Genomic DNA, 23,869 nt, shown 5'->3' on the forward strand with positions numbered 1-23,869 from the left:
TGTGTAGAGTTTGTACATCATGTTGGTGAGTCATACTTAAAAGACTTCTGTACATTTCAGGTTGTCCTCTCATTTATTTGGATGGCTACACCTCACCAGGTAAGCATTTATGTCCTTGGACTAACTTCTTTCTAGATTTAAGGAATAAAATAATTAAAATATACTCATTTTAGTAATTTCTTCTTTGATATAAAGGATTTAAGATGCTCGAAGCATACAACTTGACAGAAAAGAATTTTGCTTCTGTCCAAGGAGTCTCTTTGGAGTCAGGGTCTTTCCCCAGCTACTCCTCTTACAGACTTCAGAAGAATGCCTTTGTGAATCAACCCACTGCGTAAGTGTGAAAAAAGGAGGTTCCCTTTTCCTTATAATGGGCAAGAGGTTCTTGAAATCTTTGCTGACTTCCTAGAATCTTGGAACTTCAGAATTGTCAGAAGACTTGTTATGGATGACCTACTCTGTTTTCCTTAAATAGAATTGGGTTAATTGTCTTCCATCAAGCTGTGTGGCAGGTTGAAAGCAAGGAACTGGGACTCATGACCCACTATTCCCAGATCCAAGAATCTGAACCTGATTCTTTGGAATTGAAAGCCAGGGTTGTAGTTATACTCCTTTTAAGAGAGGCTGTTAAAACAGGAAGGCAGCTTATTATTGTGAAAATATCCCCCTGTGGTACAGAATGACTGGCTGAAATAAGTGAAGAACAAAAGCAAGAATTCTTTTTAGTGTTTCAGACCTCTAGAAAATGAAGGGCTGCAGTAATTTTGCTTGTCTGTGATCAGACAGGCAGCAGTTAGTTTTTATTGGCTAATACTCTAGCAATCTGTTGGGTAGCTCTGGAGGTTTGCACCTGGATATGATAACAGAAATATGTATTTCTTATTCATTTTAAAACTAAAACTTTTTAATGTTGAAAATATGTGTTTGGCAACTTACGGAGAGAAAAGAATAAGAAGAAATAAAGCTTTCAGAAACTTAGGACAGGAACAGAAAATAATGTCTGAAATTTGAAATGCTCTCGGAAAGCTAGTGGAAAATTCAGACTAAAACCAAAGCTGATTGATTTTAAGGAGGTGCAGATTGTATTGTAGTTCGACCACATTGTAACTCCTGACTCTTTTATGGTTAGCCATGTTGGTTTGAAGTGCTTGAGTTTTCAGCAAACCTCAATAACCAATGTTCAACTCTTTCAGTCACCTCAAGGTACATTTTAACTTACAACATCCTATTGTGTTTGCAACAGTCAGAACTTTTGAATGAAAGGAAAGAAACATAAATGTAATTGAATTATTACTATTTTTTCACAAGGGCTTGTTAAATAGGGAAAGAGAAAAAAAGGGCTACATGAGAGATGAGGTAATAGGGAGAAAATATTATTTTTAACATGGATGTGGATAGATATTTCTTGAATATATAAATGGCATCTTGCCAGCTTTCTCAGAACATTTGATGATGCAAAGCAGCACTATAGTCCAGAAGTATTGGTTACACTGTAGGAGGTCACAAGACACATTTTATGCCTTAGGTCAAAATTGGTAGAGGCATAGCTTCTTTTCTGTCCAAGATTCGATTATCTAGGCCTTTTTTTCTTCCTTCAGGGAGAAAGTGTTACATGGTCTCAGACACAAAAGGATCAAATCTGCTTAAAAAATTCTTCCAGGACAATGTTGACTCAACTCTGGAAGGACACAGGGGACTGAGTTTTTTGTCTCCCAGCCTTAGAGCCAAGAAACGTTTCCTTTTAATTGACTCACATTTCTTTATCAGCACTAAACATTTGCACATGTACATGGCCTTAACATTTACAACTGGTTTTATTTTTGGGAATATGTAGGCTTCTTGAGGTGATTTATTTGATTTCAACAGAGGAATTTGGAAGTGCAAAACATTATCAGTGATAAGGAGAGAGAAATTAAAGTCATAACCCACTTGCCTGTGATCTTATCCCCTTGACATTGGAAATTAATGTTTAGTCAGATTCATTCTCTTCACACGATATCTATAGTAATAGTGTTTATCACCCTAAAATTATTACATGATATTATAGTCCTCTAAGTGTCTAGAAGAAATTCATTATTAAGAGTAGAACAAAAGACTATTCAGTAATTTCCCAGACTTTTGTGACTTTATCAAATAAATAATCTGCTATTTTCATAATGGGTCTTTAGTGTTTATTCTTTTGATGTATTTTATAAAATTTTCTCCTTTTATTATTGAATTGGATGATTGTAAATAGTCCCTCATAATGGGATTATGGTCTAATGGTTTTCTCTGTTTCTGATGAAAAAAAATTCTTATTTATTCATTTTATTTATTTATTAACCTATTTTGTTTTATCTCACAGAGACCTGCATCCAAACGGACTTCCTCCTTCATACACAATTATACTATTGTTCAGACTTCTCCCAGAATCTCCCAATGATCCTTTTGCAATTTGGCAAATTACAGACAGAGACTACAAACCACAAGTTGGAGTGATTGCAGATCGTAAGGATTTTATCCTGTTTTAAGGCACATGCAGACATAGTTTTGATTATGTTTTTCCCTTTCCTTCTCTTTTCTCTCTAGAGACCTTCTGAATATAACTAAGTTCATACTGAGTACTTGGTTATTCAGAATTTGAATAGTATATGTTTTAAAACTCACACACATATATACTTAGTATATGCTTTTATATTAAACTTTTAAAAATATAACATCAGTAAATATTCTACTTTTATATTAGTGCAAGTGAAATTATTGAAATTTTTAGAAGTTTTCCAATAAGGGTGGTTTGCTAATACTTACAATAAAAAGTATGCCATGCGTGTGATTTAATAACAATCTCATATTGCTTACAGCTTCTAGTAAGACATTATCATTCTTCAATAAGGATACAAGAGGCGAGGTGCAAACAGTTACATTTGACACAGATGAAGTAAAGACATTATTTTATGGAAGTTTTCATAAGGTAAAAATGTAAGATTATCTAAGTCTTATTTCTAAAAAAAGGATATGACTTAAAAATAAAAACTAATTTCTTTTATTATTTATTAAGATGTCATGTTAAATTGGTAGAGTTCTAGCTATGTCTTTCAAAAGGATAATATTATTTTAGATAATTTGATTAATTCATAAATTTGAGGTAATGATTCTATTAGTCAAGAGATTATTGCTGGTGGGTGTGGTGGTACAGTCTGTGATCCCAGCTACTTAGGTGGCTGAGGCCAGAGCACCTCAAGTTCTAGGTCAGCCTGGGCAATTTAGCAAGACTCTGCCTCAAAATAAAAAATTAAAAGGGCTGGGGATGTAACTCAGGAGCAAAGTTCCAGGATTCAATTCCCAGTATGAGAGAGAAAGAGAGAAAGAGGGAAGATGGATAACTACTATTAACCTATTAATCTTTTAATTTATTTTCAAAGTTTATATCTTTCAACAATTGAATCAGAAGGTTACAATATTGTTCACCTATTTTTCTACTTGTCATTTTGTTGTGAATATTTATGTCTTCAAGTTTGAGAAGCTTAATAATTTAGCAGATTATATTTTAATTGATACTATTCTATATAGAACAGGAGCTTTTTGCTTGCTTGCTTATTGAAAAGTTACAAACATGCTAGTGAACTATAAACTAGTTCAACTAGTTGACAAATAAGTATTGAAGTTGGGAGCATTAGGAAAAAAAAGGGTCAGTCTAGGTTAGGAATAAACCTTTTATGATATCCTTTCATGCACTGGAGTATGTTAACAAGAACCAGTTATTGCACAAAAGGTCTAAATTTTCTACAAGTATGACATGCAGAAAGATAAGCCCCACATATAAAAGACAAATATTTCCAGTTCAATCTGACCTTCCTCTAACTTGAATTGGTTTAACATGATTTCTTGCTGTTTCTACTCTCAATGAAACCTCGTTTCTCTCCCGAATGTTTTTCTAATTCATAAATTAGATTCATGATAAGGATGGTAAAAGACTTTCTTTATTAAGTTCAAAGAGGCTTCAAAGTGCACATCATTGTAACCAAAAAAAGAAAAGAAAAGAAAAAACCCTTTTACTATATTTACTTAAAATTTTATTGACTTTCATGTAGTACAGTAAAATAAATTCCTCAATGGGAAACCAAATTCTAGTTTGGAGGATGTTATTGGTTTCAAGTGATCCTTTTCTGATAATAGATGTTAAATCGGGCATTTTTTTGGCCCATTGGGTAACATGCTAAGAAGGACTATTTTTATTTTTTCTTTTGTATCCACTTAAGATGTTGAGAATCATCTTCTACTAAACAACCAATAACCACTTAGTAACTATTTAAAAATTTCCAATGTTCATGGAATGCTTTATTTGAGCCAAAAAGGCAGTGTTTTTCAGAGATCTATAATAATAGTCATTAATTACTACACATCAAGATAAGTTTTTTTTTTCATTCCCTTCTTCTTACTATTTGTCTTCCCATGGAGGTATTGCACTCTTGGATTTTACATAATATCCCTTCTTTCTCCTTCTTTGTCTTCTCTTCCTAAATTTTCTTTCTTTTTATTTCATAATCAGTTCTTATTTTTTCTTTCCCTTTTCACTAAGTCCTTTCCCTCCTTCACTGCTTAACCTCATTCTTTTTTTTCAAAATAGTTTTATTAAAATATTTTTAAAAAACTTTTATCTTTAATTTTTTATCTTTATGTGGTGCTGAGGATCGAACCCAGCACCTCACATGTGCTAGGTGAGCACTCTACCACTTAGCCACAGCCCCAGCCCTTTTATTCAAATATTTTTGACATATAAAATTATATATATTTAAGGTATATGAAAAAGTGATATACATTGTGAAATGATCTTCACAATCAAGATAATTAATATTAATTAACATTACTTCTGCATAGTTACCATTTTCTGTGTGTGTTAAAAAGACTTAAGTCTAGCCTCTTAATAAATTGTAGATATACAACACCCTGCCCATTCCTTTAACCCACTCTCATGTATCGCATCAGTGCAGTACTGCCTGGGATCACTACCAGCTACTTGCGTTCTTACTGAGCTAAGGATTCAAGCTCTCTTTTTTAACTTTCCATCTAATTTCTGAACTGAGGTTCTTCAACCTTGTCTGGGAATGAGCAGAAGACAGTGATGATGGCAGGAAGAGAGCCCTTTGGAAAGAAGAGAATAGCTAAATGAGTTTAGAGTTGACAGTTATCACTTTTTGTACAGTCTCTTGAAAAACTTTGTGTGTGTGTGTGTGTGTGTGTGTGTGTGTGTGTGTGTGTATACCTTCTACTGATAATAGATGAGGTAGATCCATGTGAGAAATAAAGTAGGTGAAAAATAGAGCTTTAGGAATTGTCAGAGCCTGGGAAGGGAGATGAGTGGCAGTTGAGAAATAAGTCAGTACCTTAAATACTTGAGACAGTGATCTGATGAGTCCATCTGAAAGTAACTATGTATGTGTTTAAAACATGCAGTATGCAGTAAAATGAATAATAACTGAATAAATAATCACAAAATGTGTCTTTAGGTTGTGCTTCTTATGGTTAGCATAAATGACAAGTGCATTTGGAGTGATTCTGATACAAATTTTTTTTTAAATTTTGATTTTGAAATAATTTTTGTGGATACCATGAGTTTTCACACTATGAATGTTTGCTTCTGTGGTTGTTCACCTAGAGTCAATAAAATTCAAAGAGTCTAAATCCTATTATATGATAAATATCCTTGAAATGCTTATACAATGTTCATTTTGATTTCAGTATTAGTTGATTTCCTTGAGGATCTTTAAACTTTATTTTAGCCAGTTGTGTATCACTTGTATATAAAAACAACATGTAATTCATATTTATCATAGATATGATAAAATAATTTTTTGGTGGTAAATCCATGTGGGAAAATATCTACTTTAAAAATAAAACTCTAGAAATTGTTCTTAAGCTTATTGACTCAGAACATTTAAGAGAATTTCTGTTCTTTTTAACTTTCTGCCAAACTTTTCAAAGTAATCATCAAGTGCTCACTTGAGTATTTGTGCTGATATAAGTGGAAACTATGAGCATAACCATCAAGTCAAAGATTACCGACTATTCTTTACATTGTTGAAATACAAATGCTTTATTAGTTATCTGTACTAATAGATTTCTTAACATTCTGTGTCTTCAGAAGCAGACACAAAATTAATCAACATAAGTGCTTTTTATCCTTAAGAGGAAATGAATCCAAAGTTCTATTAATTTCCAGGGTTGAATCTCTACAGAAGATATTTTATGGCTTATAAAGTATTTTTGACTGAGACTGGGAAATAAGCTAAAAATTGAATTGAGCAAATTATTGGGAGACATTTGAAGCTCCTTTGTACTAAGCATACATATAAATGGTTTATCAATTCTACTTTGTTAGTTCTTTAGAGTTTGCAAAGTCCTTTTACCCACTACCTCCTTTCTAGTCATCTCAGCAAGGGTACATAGTGGGCAAATAAGAAAGTATGTGTGTACATGTGGATGACATAAACTGAGACCAGAGAGGTTAAGTGGCTTGTTTAGTTTCATATGGTTAATAAATGACATTGTTGACATTGCAACCTGGTTCTTGGTTTTGAGTTCAAGACTCTTGGTTTGGGATGAGAATAGCTAATTTTTTTTTGGTGGAATTTTTATAATGGAAACAAATTTGTTTCCATCTTTTTTAGATTCATATTGTAGTGACTTCAAAAAGTGTTAAGATTTACATAGACTGCTATGAAATTATAGAAAAAGACATAAAGGAAGCTGGAAATATCACAACAGATGGTTATGAAATTCTTGGAAAACTCCTTAAAGGTGAAAGGAAATCAGCCACAGTAAGTAATGTCTTTATGTTTCTTGGTACTTTGTGCTCAAAGATTGATGTGTCATTTTCTAAGTAGCACAGTAAGTTTTATTTATTTTTTCTCAGTGAGTTCTAAATTGCCAAGTCTGAAACATTGGAAAAGTGACATTCAGAAAATATGCTACCAGCAGCCCATAACATTGTGCCTTACTACTAGAAACAAAAGAAGTTGTCCAGGCACCAGGAAACACTTTGTAGTTGTCTTTAAATAGGATCAAGTTGCAGGAAAACAATGCAGAGTTGCCAGCATACCCAGTGAAATCTAAAATAGCTCCTTTTTTTTACTCTTCAAAGATAATAATTTTTTAGTGCATTTTTGTGCAATCGGGACATTAAACATTAAACTAGCAATGACTGTCCTGGGTCTGCTCATAGAGGAGCCGTTAGTCTATCTCGGAAGGATCAGTGTAGCTGAGCACCCAGCTGATGCCTTACTCTCAGGTTTCATTGCCAGCTTTGCTCACAATGTGATCTGGTAGTAAAGACCTCAATCTAAAGCTTTCACTGTACTGTACAAGGATAATTAAGCCATATTAAATGTCAATCAATAAACATTGTCCTAAAAGCTAATAAAGTTCTTTGGCTTCTCTTATTATTATTTTTAATGTCATTATTTATTTAATTTGGCTTTGTTCCATGAGCAGGATTTTCTATCAGATTCAAAAGGGAAATTTTTAGTTTTCAGTATAGAAAGAATTAGCTCAAAATTTAATGAAGTTATGATTGAAACCCAAACTTTTTGTTGAATTTGGATTTAATATTTAAATAGAATGATTACATTAGGTTTTTAAAAGAATGAATACATCTAGACAACCCTTTTTCTTTTTGCCAAAAGAACTATATTTTATATTTTTGAACTATAGGAGGTATATGCTATATTAAAATAATTGAGGGCCAATAGAAAAGTTATTTGTCAATCTGTAGCCTACAGTTAGAAGTTAGAACAGGTGCACCTTATGAAACAGAAATCATGAGAAAAAAAAAATCATCAATTTTAGAGTGAGAAGTGATTTTTTAAATGTAACTTTTCTACAAGGCTGGATTCATAAAAATTGATTTGAATATATGTAGTCTTAAAATTCATTTAAGCATATAAATGAATAAACAACAAAAACTCACTCAAATATTACTTTAAAAGTTCATTTAAAAAACAAAAGCCACTAGATTGCATTTTAGCCAAAGAAACAAATCAGGAGTGGGAATTTCACATATGCATTTCACTTTATTATCTTTCTCAAGCATATATTTTAATGTTCTTTCCTTATGAAGTAAGGGGCGCATTCTCTGAAGGCCTTGCATCCTTGGGAAAATCTGTGTGAGAAGTTAGCAAAGATTAAAACTGGAGACATTAATATAAAACGTTCTTCAATTGTCTGTAGCTAATGTTGCTGTTGTTTTTTGCAGTTCCAAATTCAGAGTTTTGACATTGTCTGCAGTCCGGTGTGGACCAGTAGAGACAGATGCTGTGATATTCCTTCTAGGGTAAGTGAAAGGGAATGATCTGAGTGGTCCCCCAGGACTAAGTCCTTGTGATGCAGATGGTTTGGGAGAGGAAGTGCCACTCAGCAGCTGCATTTCCAAATTGGAGCCAAGGGACATACAACATGTACTCATTGGCTACATAGTCCAGGCCAGTGCCTGTGTGACTTCCTTGTAAGCTACGAATGTACAAGACCATATCTGGAAATTCTCTAAAAGTCAGAAAAGCCCTGCTGAGTCAATGTGTTTGACAAACCTACTTATTACTGCAAAGCCCTCCTATTCCTTATAAAATATGAGAATTTTACAGAATCAGTCTTCATCTTTCTGAATGTCTAAGGATTTTTAGATAATAGAAATAACCATATTTCTTTTTGAGGTGCTGGCTTTCCTTTTTAGTATCTCTGTAGGAGGTAGTAATAACAAAATTGAATGTTCGTGATGGATTTGAAGCTTTGCAAGCAGAGAACTGCATACATTCATGAGTGTACATTATTTAGTCAAGAAGTACTTATTGAATATTCATCATAAGCCACACACTGTTCTGTTGCTAGGGTTATAGCAATAAAAAGTGAATGTCCTTGTGAAATACAGGGGGAGAGAAATAATTCACAAGAGATATATAAAGTTGGCTCTCCTTCTCTGTGGATTCAGTATCTATGAATTCAATGAATTGCAGATTGAAAATATTTAAAAAATTGCATCTGTACTGAGTATGTGTAGACATTTTTTCCTTGTCATTTTCCCTTTAACAGTATAATGTAGCACCTGTTCATAGCATTTACATTGCATTAGGTATTGTTAATAATCTAGAGATGATTTAAAGTCTACAGGAGATGTACTTAAGTTATATGCAAATATTGCATCATTTAATATGAGGAACTTGAACATCCTTAGATTTTGGAATTGGCAGGGAGCCCTGGAATCAATCCACCACAGACACTGAATGAGTGAGAATCCTAGGATGATATACAAATCAGGGTAAAGGGACAGGGAATGAGTGTAGGTATCATCAACCCTCAGTGATAAGGCTGAGAATTAGGCAGAGCCTGAATAAAGTGAGGGAGCAAACTATGTGGATAATGGAGAAAGAGCATTGTATATTCCAAAAAGCTGAGAAACTCAGGATCAATGGGGCTGGAGCAAAGTGAAAGTGAGGGGTAAAGTGGTAGGCATTGAAATGGGCTTGATGGTGGGGAGTGGGTTTGCAGAGCATGAGGGAGTTGTAGGTCATGGAAAGGTTTTGGATTTTTTTTTCCCTGAATGAAATGGGACATGATATTTAAGATATACAGTGTTTCTCTAACACTGGATTAGAGAAGATTGGATTAAATTACTAGTGGTCCTGGTGGTCTTGTAATGTCATGTGTGGTTTCCTCAAGTAAAATGAAAATATAAAGGAGTCAAACAAGTTTCAATTTAAGACTAGTTTTGAAATGTTAACAAGAAGTTATTTCTTCAAGTTGGTAAAAAAGAATTTCTTGGGGGTGGGAGATGGGAAGTCCTCCCCAACTTTTAAATCTATAAATAAATATTCTTTTCAAATTTTCAGAGAGATGAAGCAAAATGCCCTGCTCTTCCAAATGCATGCACATGCACACAGGATAGTGTTGGACCTCCAGGGCCTCCAGGACCTGCAGTAAGGAAATTGAAATTGTTTTTTATCTTAAAGTCTTTGGAGTGATCATCAGTTTGCCAGTATGGCGTTCATAAAATGCTTCTATGCATCTGTGTTTTCTGGCATAGAGCAAGTTCAATTGGTTAATTGTCTAATCTTTGAGAGTTTTTCTCTTAAAGATAGGAATCTTATAAATAAATGGGTTTATATCTATAATTATATGATTTTGAAAATTCCTTCCATCTTCTGAAAATTTTTGTATGAATGGAGTAAGGCTGTGTTTGAGATGCTGGCCTGTAGTTAGAACAGGTGAACCTTATGGAGCAGAAATCCTGAGCACAAGATTTAAAGAGGTCAGTTCACACGTGTGATGTCATAAACTCTGAGTGAAAGTACTGGAATTTGGAATAACTTGAATGAGAAAACTGTGGCCAGGTCTATTCATGGGTAGCAGGGAGACTGCAAGGCAAAACATTGATGATTGAAGTGATAGATCTCATTTAGTCAGTTCAACAATGGACCTGAGCCACTTTGGGAAATGGAAGTGATAGCTCTAAGTCCTGTTGGCTTCTTTTAACAAAATGGATAATTAAAATAGGAGCAGCTCAAGAATTCTCAGAATGCCAAATTTTACTGTACTTGGGTCATGGCAAATAACAAAGTAATTTTAGGTTGATTGCAAAATAGCTTTTCAAATACAGAATAAAAATGCCAATTGAGTTACTATTTTTTTAAGTGACAGTGACTTACCTGATTTATATTTATAAACATAAAATTACATATTATGTGTGACAGATGTTTTTGAGTAGTTTTTTCTCTAGTTGTGAGATCATATTCATGGATGTCACTATCATATTTATTTAGTCTTTGCTTAGTGGTTTCTGGTTTCATGTTAAGTACATTTTTAGTTTCTGAGAGACTTAAGATCGTATTTTGTTGATATTATTTTCCCTGAAAAATACAATTCACATGATTCTTAAACATATTTTTCTCTTTACTGTAGTCAGGTAATGTTTGCTTTTCCTAATTTTCAAATTCCTTAACCTCAAATTTTCAAATGAACTTTACATTTTGATATCAGTACAGAATGTAAAAAGTTAGACATTTAGAATGTTCAAAGTTTTGAAATTCTCTTTCTCCTCATATTTCACATATTTCAATGACATGACTTTGTGTGTGTGTGTGTGTGTGTATGTGGTACTGGGAATTGAACCACTGGGCTTTACATATGTTCTACCATTGAGCCCTCAGCCCTGATGTGAAATTTTTACTTCAGTTCTTTGCAAGTAGCTATGGAAGTATTGATTTTTTTGAGACTTAATTTCTTCTTGAAGCAATTTTTACTTTCTACTTTCCTATCCAGAAACTAAAATGTACCCTTACTATGTATTTTAGGGAGGACCAGGTGCTAAAGGTCCCAGAGGTGAAAGAGGTATTAATGGAGCAATTGTAAGTATATTTTAGAGTGCATTTAAATGTTCACTATATGTTGAAGTCTGGTTGTTCAAATTTCCACTAAAGAGGGTATGTGATCTTGAGCAAGATAGTTCATGTTTAGCATGCATTTTAGTCAGCTTTTCTTTGCTGTTACTAAAAGACCTGATAAGAACAACTTAGAGGAGGAAGAGTTAATTTTGGCTCATAGTTTCAGAGAGTCAGTCTATGGTTGGCTGACTTCATAACTCTGGGCCCAAGGGAAGGCTGAACATCATGGCAGAAGGATATGGCAGAAGAGAGTGGCTCACAACGTGGTGGGGCAGGGCAGGGAGAGCACTCTGCTCTCCTGGGCAAAATATAAACCCTAAAGGCATATACCCCCAGTGATTTACTTCCTCTAGCCACACCCTACCTGCTTCTGGTTACCGCTCAGTTAATCCATGTTGGTAGGTTAATCCACTGATTGGGGTACAGCTCTCATAATCTTATCATTTTACTTCTGAACATTCTTCCAATGTCTCATGCATGAACTTTTAGGGGACACCTCATATTCAAACTATAACAGTATATCTCAGGCAATATAATTATGTTTGTCTTTTCTCCAGAGGCAAGTGAGGGTTGAGAATAGTTGGAAAAAGAAATGCATGCTGTAGCAACGACACATGGGAAATCTGCAGAGGGTCCCTAAAGAGCTCTGCTGGAACATGGGGAAGGAGAATGGGTGAACCTGCCATCAGTTAAAGATCTCATAGGCAGCAGAGTCCCTCTAGAAAGCTGGAGCAATTTGGGAGCCATTTAGCTGCTCTTTTTTCATTTGTTTCAGAAAAATTGCTGAGTGGCCACATATGAGTTCACTAGGGTTCATTAGCCCCTTCTGCTAGTTATATGCACTGGTCTTCTCTAAAAAAACTGAAGTTCTCTAGAGACAAAGCTAACTTAGTCAGGAAAGGGTGAGATTGGGTTGCTTACTCAGGTTTGCCTGACTCCAAGTTTATGCCCTTTCCAACAAGACAAATTGCAAAAAGAACTCCAACTTACAGTATCCAATCCATGGATATCTGTTTTTTTCCTTACTTCATTTATGTATACTTTAGTCCTAGAAATAAGCACAAGTCTAAAAGAAATAATGACTAGCTTAAAATACAATTATTATTCACCCCTATTTTTAGTTTCAGTTACCCACACTCATTTAGGGTTCAAAATATTAAATGAAACATGTCAGAAATAAACAATGCTAACTTTTAAATTGCACATCATTCTGAGTAGCATGATAAAATCTTGCACCTGGGCTGTAAATCATCTCTTTGTCCAGTGCATCCATGCTATATACCCTACCCACCCGATAGTCACATATTTATCTTGGTTATAAGATTGACTATCACAGCATTACAGTGCTTATTTTCAAGTTTTCCTTATTTTTATTGAATGACCTCAAAGCACACTCTTTTATTATAATTTGATAGTTATAATTGTTCTATTTTATTATGAGTTATTGTTATTATTCTCTTACTGTGACTAATTTATAAATTAAAACTTTATCTTATGTGTGTGTAGGAGAAAATGTAGTAAATATAGGGTTCAGCACTATCCTTAGTTTTAGGTATCCACTTCGGGTCTTGGAATATTCCCTGAGGATAAGGGAGACTACTTTAATCAAACTCAATGAAATTTAGGCTTTGAGCTCATATGAATATGAAAATATAAGTGCTGTTGTGAATTTATTTTACTTTCCAACTATTCTTTTTTTTTGGGGGGGGGGAATGTGGGTGCTGGGGATCAAACACAGGGCCTCATGCATACTAGGCAAGCACCTCTATCACTGAGCTACATCCCCATCCTTATTTATTTATTTATTTATTTATTTATTTTGCAACAGTTGTCCAGGCTAACCTCAAACATGCAATCTTCCTGTCTTAACCTCCCAAATAGTTGGGATTATAGGCATGCACTGCTGTGCCCAGCTTACAGTTGTTTGTTTAATGAATAGTAAAGGGAAGAAAAGAATGGCATTAATACTTTCATAGATGTATATATTTATGAAATGTGTGCACAGACTATATGATTGATGTCTTAGAGTTATGAATACAAGTTTCTGTTAGCACTGGAGGACATTACGTTACTTGTGGTCATCTCTCTGTTGTGTATTTTAGGGGCCTCCTGGTCCTCGCGGAGATATAGGTCCTCCAGGCCCCCAGGGTCCTCCAGGTCCCCAGGGACCCAATGGACTGTCTATTCCAGGAGAACAAGTAAGTACAAAAGCTTTCTGAAGGAAATGAGATTAGTGAATTAGTTGAGTATAACTGGAACATTTTCTGTATTTTGACAAACTCAAATGTTTTCTCAGAAAATTCAGCAAAATTAATCTCTTAAATAATGTCATATGGTAATGATGATTTTTGATATGTAAATAGTATATTTAATAATATAAAGTGTGTAAAAATATTGTTAGATATTTGACCTTTAAAAAACTTCTTATAAGTAATGCATATATCCTTTCTGTTAAACTATGTTCTTTTAAAGTGGATATGTTAGCCCACAATTACATAAAGTCACCTCATAACATATTAAATGGAAATTGTAATATATAGCATATATAGTTTAAAAAGTGAGCATCAGTCCAAAAAAAAAATGGCTTATCCATCTCTCTTCAAAAATACTCCTTTGTGTCAATCTTTGATTTTGGATTTATAAAGTGCTGAAAATTTCATAAGTAATTTATAACTTTCCTTTGTACTTAATCTCTGTAAAATGCCTTAGAACTGTCTTCTTATTGTTTACTCCAGGGTCGCCAGGGCATGAAAGGTGATGCTGGAGAGCCAGGACTTCCAGGCAGAACAGTGAGTTTTCCCACAAGTTGCCTTTTCTTTCACCTGCCATGCATTATTTGAAACGTTGCCTTTGTCATGCTTCAAAAGGTGAACCAAGGTCAGGCAGCGAAACACAAGCCTGGGTATGTTCTTCACATTGTTTCGATTTCATACCCTGGTCTTGGTCTTCAAGTTTGTGCTGTTCAGCTCAGGGATTTGCTTGTTGATTGATTATCTGTGTGTTTGGCCCCGGTTTCATGTTTTTTTCTAGAGTCCTTAGAACTTTACTTTAAAAATATTTTAGAGAATAATAAGAATTTTTTCCCACACAGGAAGTACGTTACAGTGATTCACTTTTTTGTTTCCTTCTGTTGTAGGGAACCCCAGGATTACCTGGCCCACCAGGACCAATGGGACCTCCAGGAGACAGGGTAAGTTTTCCTGGGCAGGCCGTCATGATATCAGAAGTGATAGCACACTTTTGCCTAGTAGTGCTATCACTACTAGTCAGCTATCACATTTCTAGTCAGTTTTCGTGACTAGAAATGAAGAGATCACGTACCTGTGGAAGGCTACAAGGCCTGTGTTAGTAGGCCTTCTGACATTAGATCAATTTCAGACTCTCTGAAACAAATTGGTTGGGCTTTCGGGGAGTTTTGACACTTTAATTTGGGGATTTTTAAATTATATTGGATTCAGAAAAAGTAATTCATTGAAGGAGTATTAGCTAATTAGGAGGAGATTCAAGATTTTTAGCAAATGGTTTTAAATCCTGAAATCAAAATCTATGTTACAAGGCAAATTTTTTACAGACAGAGAGTAACCTTGACTTTCATGGCATTCTCTACCAAGTCAGGACATCTTTTGCTACATCTTTGGAACTCAAGTGCCACTTCTGAGGCCTCAATGATGTTTGCTGATATTTAATAGGGTCTTTGCCTATTTGCAGAAGATTTGATTCACTCTTAACTCAGGGTAGAAGAGGTACACATACCTTGGAAACCCAATCTTTCTAAGAGAAGTAAATGAAAAGCCCGGTGAATATGACCACTTTGCTCTGTTCATTAATATTACAGAAACATTTGGTTCCAGAGCAGAACAACCTAGAGCTTTTAGAGTTGCTCAGAATAAACAAAAAATAATGATTTTTCAACATCTTATGTTTAGACTAGTGTGTACTCTGACCAATCAAGTTAAAGCATATGACTAGCAATGGTATCTGAGGGGGCCAGAGATGTAATACCTGTTACTAAACTTTATTACTCCCAAAACACCATTAGGCAGGAGGTGATTATTCAGAAGGAGCAAAGATTAATCCAAATGATACAAAATAGTGGATGATATGCCAGTGAACTTTATTTATCTGCTCCCACGCCTACTTTTGAGTTTGGAGGAGGGAGTACTAAAGGGAGGTCAAAGAGAAAATTGTATTTTCTGAGATCTAGAACCTGGAGGTGGTACCAATGTATACATTCCTCTGACTCTTTTTGAGACTGGAACCTAAAGGGTTTTTGTGAATTTTTATTTTACAATGAAGGACAACAGGGAGGATATAATGGTGACAAGTTGATCTTTTCAATTAGAAAATAAAACTAAAAATATTGCAATCAATAAGAGATGCTAGGCTGACTTGCATGCTGCTATTACTGAAGGCTTGCTGTGCCCATCAACACACCTTGGTGTGAGCTTTAGGTAGACAATGCTGGGTCCTGAATGCACATCCCATCCATACAGACAGCCATCATCATTGCCACGGCATCCCTGAAGAGTGAGGGATCAGGAGGAACTGTGTTTTTCTACTCTCAAACTCCGATCTTTGTTCAGTTTTGTGGTGAGGCCACCCAAGTCTCCTGGGATGAGCATGTGAAAACTTTTCAAGAAATTGTTCTCTTCTTTCCTCCACAGTCTTGTACATTTTCCTATTGCTTAGTAAACTGCTACTGGAGATGAAAGGAGAATAGGAGAGTGCACAGCTGATGAGACAACAAATTTGGAGAGTGAGAGAGTTTGGGTATGGGGATCTCAGCTGAAAGAGAAGAAAAGAAATTTGATTTTGTGATAGACTTGAGAAAGTGGGAGGAGGAGTGAGAGGGAGAGGGAGAGAGAGAAAGAAAGAGAGTGCATATGTGTGCCCAAACACAAGGCCAGGGACCCTGGTGAGAAAGGAAGACTTGTTTCCAGGACTGTATGGCTGGGAATGGGATGCATGGATTGTCTTCAGCACAGACGCTTATCAAAATGAGGAACATCTTCAGGGACTACTCGAAAGTAACAAAAGAACCATATGTACAGATATCTTGTACATGGTATATATGAAAATGATCACTGGTATCTTAAGCCACCCCCATGTGGGTGGACATAGCACTAATTACATAGCAACAAAAAGTGAATAATAAAGTAAAATTATAACACAAAGTTCTGTAGACGGTTCCATGGGTAGCCCTTCTGAGGATATCAGAATAAAATTGTCCTCACCCTAACTTAAATACATGTTTCTCCTAGAAGAATATGGTCAATCAGAAAGTTTCTAGGATGACTTGAATATTATTAAGAAATATGATCCTTATCTAAAATATAAAAAAGAATGTACTATGTAGCAGTTGGAGAAATGCAGATGGAAGAAATGCTGTTCAAATTGTCCAAGCAATATCACGGAAACATTTTTATTTCTTAAGTGGCTCTCAGAAGTATCAGATGGACTTGGTGGCTGTTTTTTGTTAAGCAGGCCTAGATCTTTTAGAAAACAGCCTGAAATCTTATCCCTATAAGTTTCTGAAAAAATTTTGCTATGGGGCAGGGAAAATATTTCTAACAAAATTTAAAGAAATAATTTGAACTTCTGTTGTAAAATCAATGGACTAAAAAGAAATGTGGATATCTAATGCAGGCAGAGATCCAAATAATCCTGATGTTTGACACAGTTCAAGAATATGGATGAAATGATCACTCTTATTTTCTACAGAAAATGAGACAAAAAATCTCCTATGACAGAGGAATGCAACAATCATAAACAACAACTTGACTCAGAAATCCACTGCTGAATTTCAGAGATCAGCAGTTGGGAATGAATGTTAACTAGGTAGCGGGGTGACTCATTCCAGGCAGAATTCATTTGGCAGTGTACTGAGAGAAAAAAACAACACATGAATGTTGGTGGACCATCCAGAGAGTGAGCCTGCAAGGAGATGCACTCTGTCCTTCTTTCTTTGCCAGATGATACCGATGTAGTTCTTGCCTTTATGTGTGATGGGGAGACAAATGCCACTAAAAGGTTTTCCTCTCCTGTGGGTGTAGGGCCAGTTAAGACAATCTTGCTTCTTTTTGTGGGGAGGAGAGACTTCACCAGCAGTGGACACAAACTGTCCAGCCTAGCCATCTGGCAGTTGCTCAGGAAACCAAAGAGTTGAATGGATTGGCCTCTCCTTCATCCTGCATGAAACCACTCACTTGTCTCAATAACATTTCGTTTGTCCCAGGCTGTTTGTGGACTTGACTTTTTGGTAGAAAGGATCTTTCTTCCTTTATCCCTCTTTATACTTTCACAGAAGCAAAACCTAATATCTTTATGAAAGAAGTCTGCCTTCTTTGGAGATTACTTTGACTTTTAAAATGGCTCTATTTATAACTATACAAATAAGTGGACATAGAAATTAATTATTCAATAGAAAACATAGGCAATTTGAAATGTTTTTTTTTTTGGTATGTTTGTCTTTATATTGAAACTTTACTTGCCCAATAGCAAATTCTCATCACATGTGATCCTTAGTAATCTGTTTAGCATCTTTCTTCTCACTTCTTCAATAACCTCCCTAATCTGTACTTAATTTCATTTTTACAATAGGGCTTCACTGGAAAAGATGGTGCAATGGGACCCAGGGGCCCACCTGGGCCACCGGTAAGAATCAAATGGGTTATATGGTCGTCTTCCCCATGCCACAACCCCCTTATGCTCTATTCCTGCTAGAGAAGAGCCAGGCAACTTGATTTGTGGGAACATTCCATCTGTGCTGGGGAATATATTAGTCAAGGGAGCTGTTTTAATTTTCCTAAATCAAACCATGCCAGAGAGAATAGATGTGTCAAAATATAGTCTTTATGTTTCCAGTTATATTTGGAAAATAATAAAAAAAAAGAAACTTGGCCACTAACTGGTTACTGCCTCAGTTCCTTCCTCTTTACATTGAGTGGTTAGGTTTATGATTTTATTGGTTACCTCCTGTTTTAGAATTTTAAGAGTCTTATGCCTATGATATGTTAATGTCAAAGACATTTAGTACTGAGCACTATCAGTGGTTCTGAAAAATAAGCTTTATCCACAACTAAAAAAAGGGTCTTCTAATTAAGATCTGTAGGAAAAATGCTGGTGACTTTGAAATTGGTGTTGGTATCCCTCCATCCAGGTGAGATCACAAATTGTTTGAGGGGATGGATATTATCTATGTCTGTATGGCAGGATATGAAGACTTGAGAACATATGTAAAATAATTTTATTATTTATGTTTAGTACATATGTTTTCAGGTAAGGAGGATTTAAGTGCATAATAATCATTTAAATATTTATGACAGAGCTTAAAATTTCCATAATTGATAAAGAATTGTTTTACAAAATCTGGTTAATTCTATTTTAAGGAAATTTGAGGCTTTAGGACATGGTGTATTGACTATTTTATATATAAATATTTTATAAATATATGTTTAAGATTTCTGGAAGTTGTGTGAAAAGCAACAGGGAGAAACACGGTTTTAGAGGGGTGAAGGATGCTGATGTAATAGAAGAGAATTAAGTAGAGTGTGTTAGCTTTGCATCACTGTGACCCAAATGCCTCACAAGAACAACTTAGAGGAGAAAAAGTTTATTTGGGGCTCACAATTTCAGATCTCAGTCTGTAGATGATGGACTCCATTGTTCTGGTCTGAGATGAAGCAGCACATCATAGGGGAAGGACCTGGTGAAGAAGTGCTGCTCCTTTCATGGAAGTTAGGAAACAGGGGGAAAGGATCACAGGAGAGATGAACCCAGGGCATGCTCCCAGTGACTCACCTCCTCCAGCCACATCCCACCTGCCTGCAGTTACCACCTAGTCAGTTCATTCAAACTAGGGTGGACTGATTAGGTTACAGTTCCCACAATCCCATCATTTCACCTCTGAACTTTCCTGTATTAACACAGGAGTTTTGGGGGACACCTTGTATCCAAACTGTAACACAGGGAAGGGAATGTACTTAAGAAAAAAAAATGAATTTCTAGTCTGAGTGCAGTTCCCAGTAGGGGAAGGCTGCCCTCATTCTGCTCAGCTTAGCACAAAATTAGACACATATTGATTCTTCCCCAGCCAAAGTTTTCAACCCCTGTCTTTTGGAGGGTTTTCTGGCTTTGTAATAGAAATAAACTAAAAAGTAGGAATTGCTTTCTGCAAGTTCACTTTGGAACAGATTTACTGGGATCATAGTCTATAAATTGTGAAACTGATTACATTATATGTGCATGTGTTTTTCAACTGGCCTCAAGATACATTATAGAATTGTACAGTCCACAAATTGAACTGGAATTTTCAAGATTTTTTCCCTTCATGTTACTTTAAAGTTTGGTTTTACCCTCCTTAATGGGTAATTATGTGCTGTTTCTTTTAAAAGCTTTTAAACCTGGCTACAGTGCGTTAGTTTACTGTGGCTGGGATTTTCCCTTTGTCATAACATTCCCTTCCTTGGCCTGTGTATTGTAGGGAACTCCAGGCTCTCCAGGAGTCACAGGACCAAGTGGGAAACCAGGAAAACCTGGAGACCATGGCAGACCAGTAAGTGGCAGCTCGAATGTCTACCTACCTCCATTTCCCCATGGACATAAATAATGAGAACTGCAAGGCTTTGGCATGTTTAGGTTATCTTTGCTATAAATGTGCTTTTGAAGCATTTGTTGAAACTATGCTAAATCCATGGATTTGACTTGGTACTAGTTCTGAATTTTTTTTTCTCTCTGGGTTTCTATAATATTCAGGGATGAAAATTGTGGCCATTGGGTTTCTTTAAAAGGAGAAAGAGATTATGAGCCAAGACACATATTTCTGTACTGTATAAACACTCATAGTTTCAGAGCTGGGTCAGCAAAATGATTCTTTTTATTTAGAAATAGTATGCTGTTGAAGACAGAAAAATACATGATGATGGTGCATGGCGCCTCTATCCTTAGTTGGCGGAATGTTAACCCTTCAGCAGCATTATCCAGCTGTGCCATTTTTTCTTTTCTCTTTCAATGCTAGTATATTAATTCCAGACTTAAAAGGTTTACTGGCTAGGGTTGTAGCCCAGTGGTAGGATAGCATGTACAAGGCCCTGGGTTCAATTCCCAGCACTATTAAAAAAAAAAAAAAGAAAGAAAGAAAAAGAAAGGATTTATCAAGTTTATCATTTTACTTTTTAAATTTTGTTCTTTCCCAATTTACATCCAATTTAACTTTCTCTTACTCAGAAGTTTTGCTTAAAATAATGGTTGAGATAGTATTGTATGTACCAGGTATTTTCAAATTAGTAACTCCAAAAGTGAATTAGAAAATTCTAAATTAGCCATAAGTGTTGGTGATTACTATTGGGCTTTTATCTTCTATATGTTCTACCTTATTTGTATTTTTCTTATGTAAGGATTATTAGTGTAATTGGTATATCTAGAAGCCTGAAAGAAATGTCTGCTACATTTACTTGAAATGTGATTGCTAAATACTGACCATAAAGATGACCTCTGCAAATCATATACAATTGGACAACTTCACATTTAAAAAAATCACCTTAGAAGCCAGCATCAGCAACATATGGAGGCTCTAAACAATTTAGTGAGACCTGTCTCAAAAAAAAGGGGGGGGAGGGCTGGGGATGTGGCTCAGTGATTAAGTCCCCCTGGGTTCAATCCACAGTACCAAACCAAACCAGACAAAACACAACATTAGAAAAAGTTCAAAATAGCAGAAAAATTTAAAATCCCTATGATTTACAAAAGATCCAAATTTAATAATATTTGTGTTTCCACAAAAATCAACAACTTTTTACAAAAAGATAGCAAAACTGAAGTTTTTCTTATGATAATTGCAATTTGGTGTTTTATTTATTTGGACTTCATATATCCTCCCTTCATCTTTCTCATTCTAAGATGGCAAATTTCATTTCCTTTTCTTCTTTATTCTATCTTGTCTTCCTCTGAGGTCTGAAACCAAATATAGTAGATGAATGGTTAAAGGTCTTGGCAGAGAGCTTGGCCAGATCACTGTTAGCTTATGTTGTTAGCCATTAAAACTAGTTAATGTCTTCTTGTTACTTCTTGATGTTGTATGATGTATGTTTCTAGAAACTGCTTGTGGAACATTGCATTCATTTAATTGACATGTATTTCTTTAATTCCTGCAGTGTGCTACCTAGTGTTCTTAGGTCAGGAGATATAGCAGCAAACAAAACAGAGTCCCTGACTATATAGATATTGTAGAGGAGGAGACAGATGAACAACATGTAAATGAATAATATGGTTTCTAGTGATAGGAAGAGACAAGAACCAAAGCAAGGGTTAGAGAGTGCCTGTGGTAGTGGGAGGTAGCTGTTTTAGACATGGTGGTCAGGGAACCTCTCAGGAGGTGGCATTGGAATGAAGCGAGGGATCAAGCTCTCTTATTTATGGGAGAAATATTTAGACAAAAGGAACAGCATGAATGAAATCCATGAGTAAGGTTGAGTCTGGCACATGCAAGAGGTCTGGTTACCCAAAGTAAAGGAGTGAAATAGAGAGGATGAAGGATAAGGTCAGATAGTTGGTCTTGGATGACCATGTGGTCCATGTAGCCCATGAGAGGGAATTCTTTTATTCCAAATGTGATAGGAAGCTCTTGGAGCCAAAGGAGTGACACATATGATCCAATTTTCCCAAACAAACAAACACCCCTACCCCTCCAACATCATTCTGGCTTCTGGTGTGGAGAAAAGACTGCCAAGGGGCAATATGGGAGGAAGGGAGAATAACTAGGAGGATATTGGCAAAGCTAAGGTAAGAATCTTATTTTAGACTACAGTGGTTTCCATGGTGATGGCAAGAAGTGGTTTGGTTTGGGATATTATCCGAACATCCAATTTGCAGTGATTTGTATGTTTCTCTTATGATAGCAGTTGGCAGCCTGGAAATTTGTAACTTGAAAGACGAAAACTTTATGCCTTCTAAGGAAAACTTTCCACCAAGATTTCTCATAGCCAGTCAGAGGCTGGTGACTGAGTAGAGGCAAAGATTCTATGGTTGTGTGTGAATGTGAGACTACCTGGATGGAGTTATTTAATAAGGAAGACACCTGGTTCCTTTTCTACCCAACATATGAATATTCATAAGAAGAAGCTCGAGTTACATATTTAGCTGGGAGGCTGACAAACGCCTACTGGTTCTTTGTGGAACTGAAAGGACATTCCACAATAACCAGCTGAGCCAATCAGCCATGATAATGTTAAGTATGATGGCATAGCACAGGCTTCATGTGTATTTCAGTTCCAAGGCTGCATTATGAATGACATTATAAAATGTCATTTACACTTGGCATAACTTTAACATTGAAAATAAAATATGCATCTGGGCACTGTTTTGGAAAGCATGTGTTTCCAAGAGAGAGAAAATGATACTCCTTTTTACAGAAAAGGAAAACTTGAGTGATATGGATATGCATGTGATGATGTTAGTTTGCTCATTCATTAGACAATAGACTGAGCTCTCTTTACATCACACATCGTTTAGACCATAGTTATAAGTTTCTAATACATGAAATTTCTATATTTTAGGGTCCATCTGGGTTAAAAGGAGAGAAAGGCGATAGGGTATGTATTTCTTAACATTTGGTGCTCATGTTTATTTTCTGTGTTAAACATTGAAGCCTGAAACTCTAGAAATAATATGCTAATAATTCTCTTGATTTCATTAACAAGGGAGACATCGCTTCCCAGAACATGATGCGAGCAGTTGCAAGACAAGTCTGTGAACAATTGATAAGTGGTAAAATTTATTTTCTTTTTATTCTGTGAATGATTTAAAAAATATTTGCAGGAATGCAGAGTTTGAGCCATACACTTTCTAAGTGAATATGTTTCTATTTAATTTTTGACGGGCTCTGGTTTTTACACAGTGTCAGTTTTGTATCTGATTAGATAAACCTAATGAGATTTTAAAGATTGTCATTAAGGTAAAATAGTAACTCAAGACAATATAATAATAGTCTGTTATTTATATATTCAGTCTGATAACAAAATCATATTTTAAAAGGGCTTTTTAGTTTCCGAGTTAGAATTTTTAGTGAGCTTCATCATGGTATATCCAGAAGCAGCAAAGATTTTAAGTATTAAGACACTGAAAACATTTCAGTTACAAACTTTAAGTTATTCTATGACCTTAAAGAAGGAGGCCCACTAAGATTAACTGGATCATAGAAAGTCAATTTTGGTGGGAACTTTTTCCTTGCCCCTATTTTTCACAGACTCTATGTCATAAGGCCTATTCAATAATAAAGCTCAGTTTCTGCAGACTGAGTGCAAGCTTTAAACTCAGGGTTCCACCTTTGGGAGGTTTTATGGTGTTTCTTGAAAGTGTGGTCCTGAGGATACTGACCTTAAAATCACTTATGTTGTTTGTTAGAAATGATAGCTTCTGGGCTGTGGCATAAACCTAGTCAATCATTATCTGGAGATGAGGCCCAG

The 23,869-nt window shown here is 35.5% G+C and overlaps 1 protein-coding gene across 1 annotated transcript in view; it reads left to right on the forward strand.

The window, feature by feature from the left end:
- The window catches only part of Col12a1 (collagen type XII alpha 1 chain), a 109,994-nt gene that overhangs the window by 80,790 nt on the left and 5,335 nt on the right, over positions 1-23,869 (forward strand). The window contains exons 48-62 of the mRNA XM_026409531.2: positions 61-99; positions 196-334; positions 2,345-2,487; positions 2,841-2,950; positions 6,648-6,797; positions 8,231-8,308; positions 9,858-9,944; positions 11,319-11,372; positions 13,511-13,606; positions 14,144-14,197; positions 14,545-14,598; positions 18,009-18,062; positions 19,891-19,962; positions 22,961-22,996; positions 23,105-23,171. Of these exons, the coding sequence (XP_026265316.2) occupies positions 61-99; positions 196-334; positions 2,345-2,487; positions 2,841-2,950; positions 6,648-6,797; positions 8,231-8,308; positions 9,858-9,944; positions 11,319-11,372; positions 13,511-13,606; positions 14,144-14,197; positions 14,545-14,598; positions 18,009-18,062; positions 19,891-19,962; positions 22,961-22,996; positions 23,105-23,171 (1,233 nt within the window). The remainder of the gene's footprint in view (positions 1-60; positions 100-195; positions 335-2,344; positions 2,488-2,840; positions 2,951-6,647; positions 6,798-8,230; positions 8,309-9,857; positions 9,945-11,318; positions 11,373-13,510; positions 13,607-14,143; positions 14,198-14,544; positions 14,599-18,008; positions 18,063-19,890; positions 19,963-22,960; positions 22,997-23,104; positions 23,172-23,869) is intronic.

Source organism: Urocitellus parryii, chromosome 8, assembly GCF_045843805.1.
Source record: "Urocitellus parryii isolate mUroPar1 chromosome 8, mUroPar1.hap1, whole genome shotgun sequence".
Taxonomy (NCBI): Eukaryota; Metazoa; Chordata; class Mammalia; order Rodentia; family Sciuridae; genus Urocitellus; species Urocitellus parryii.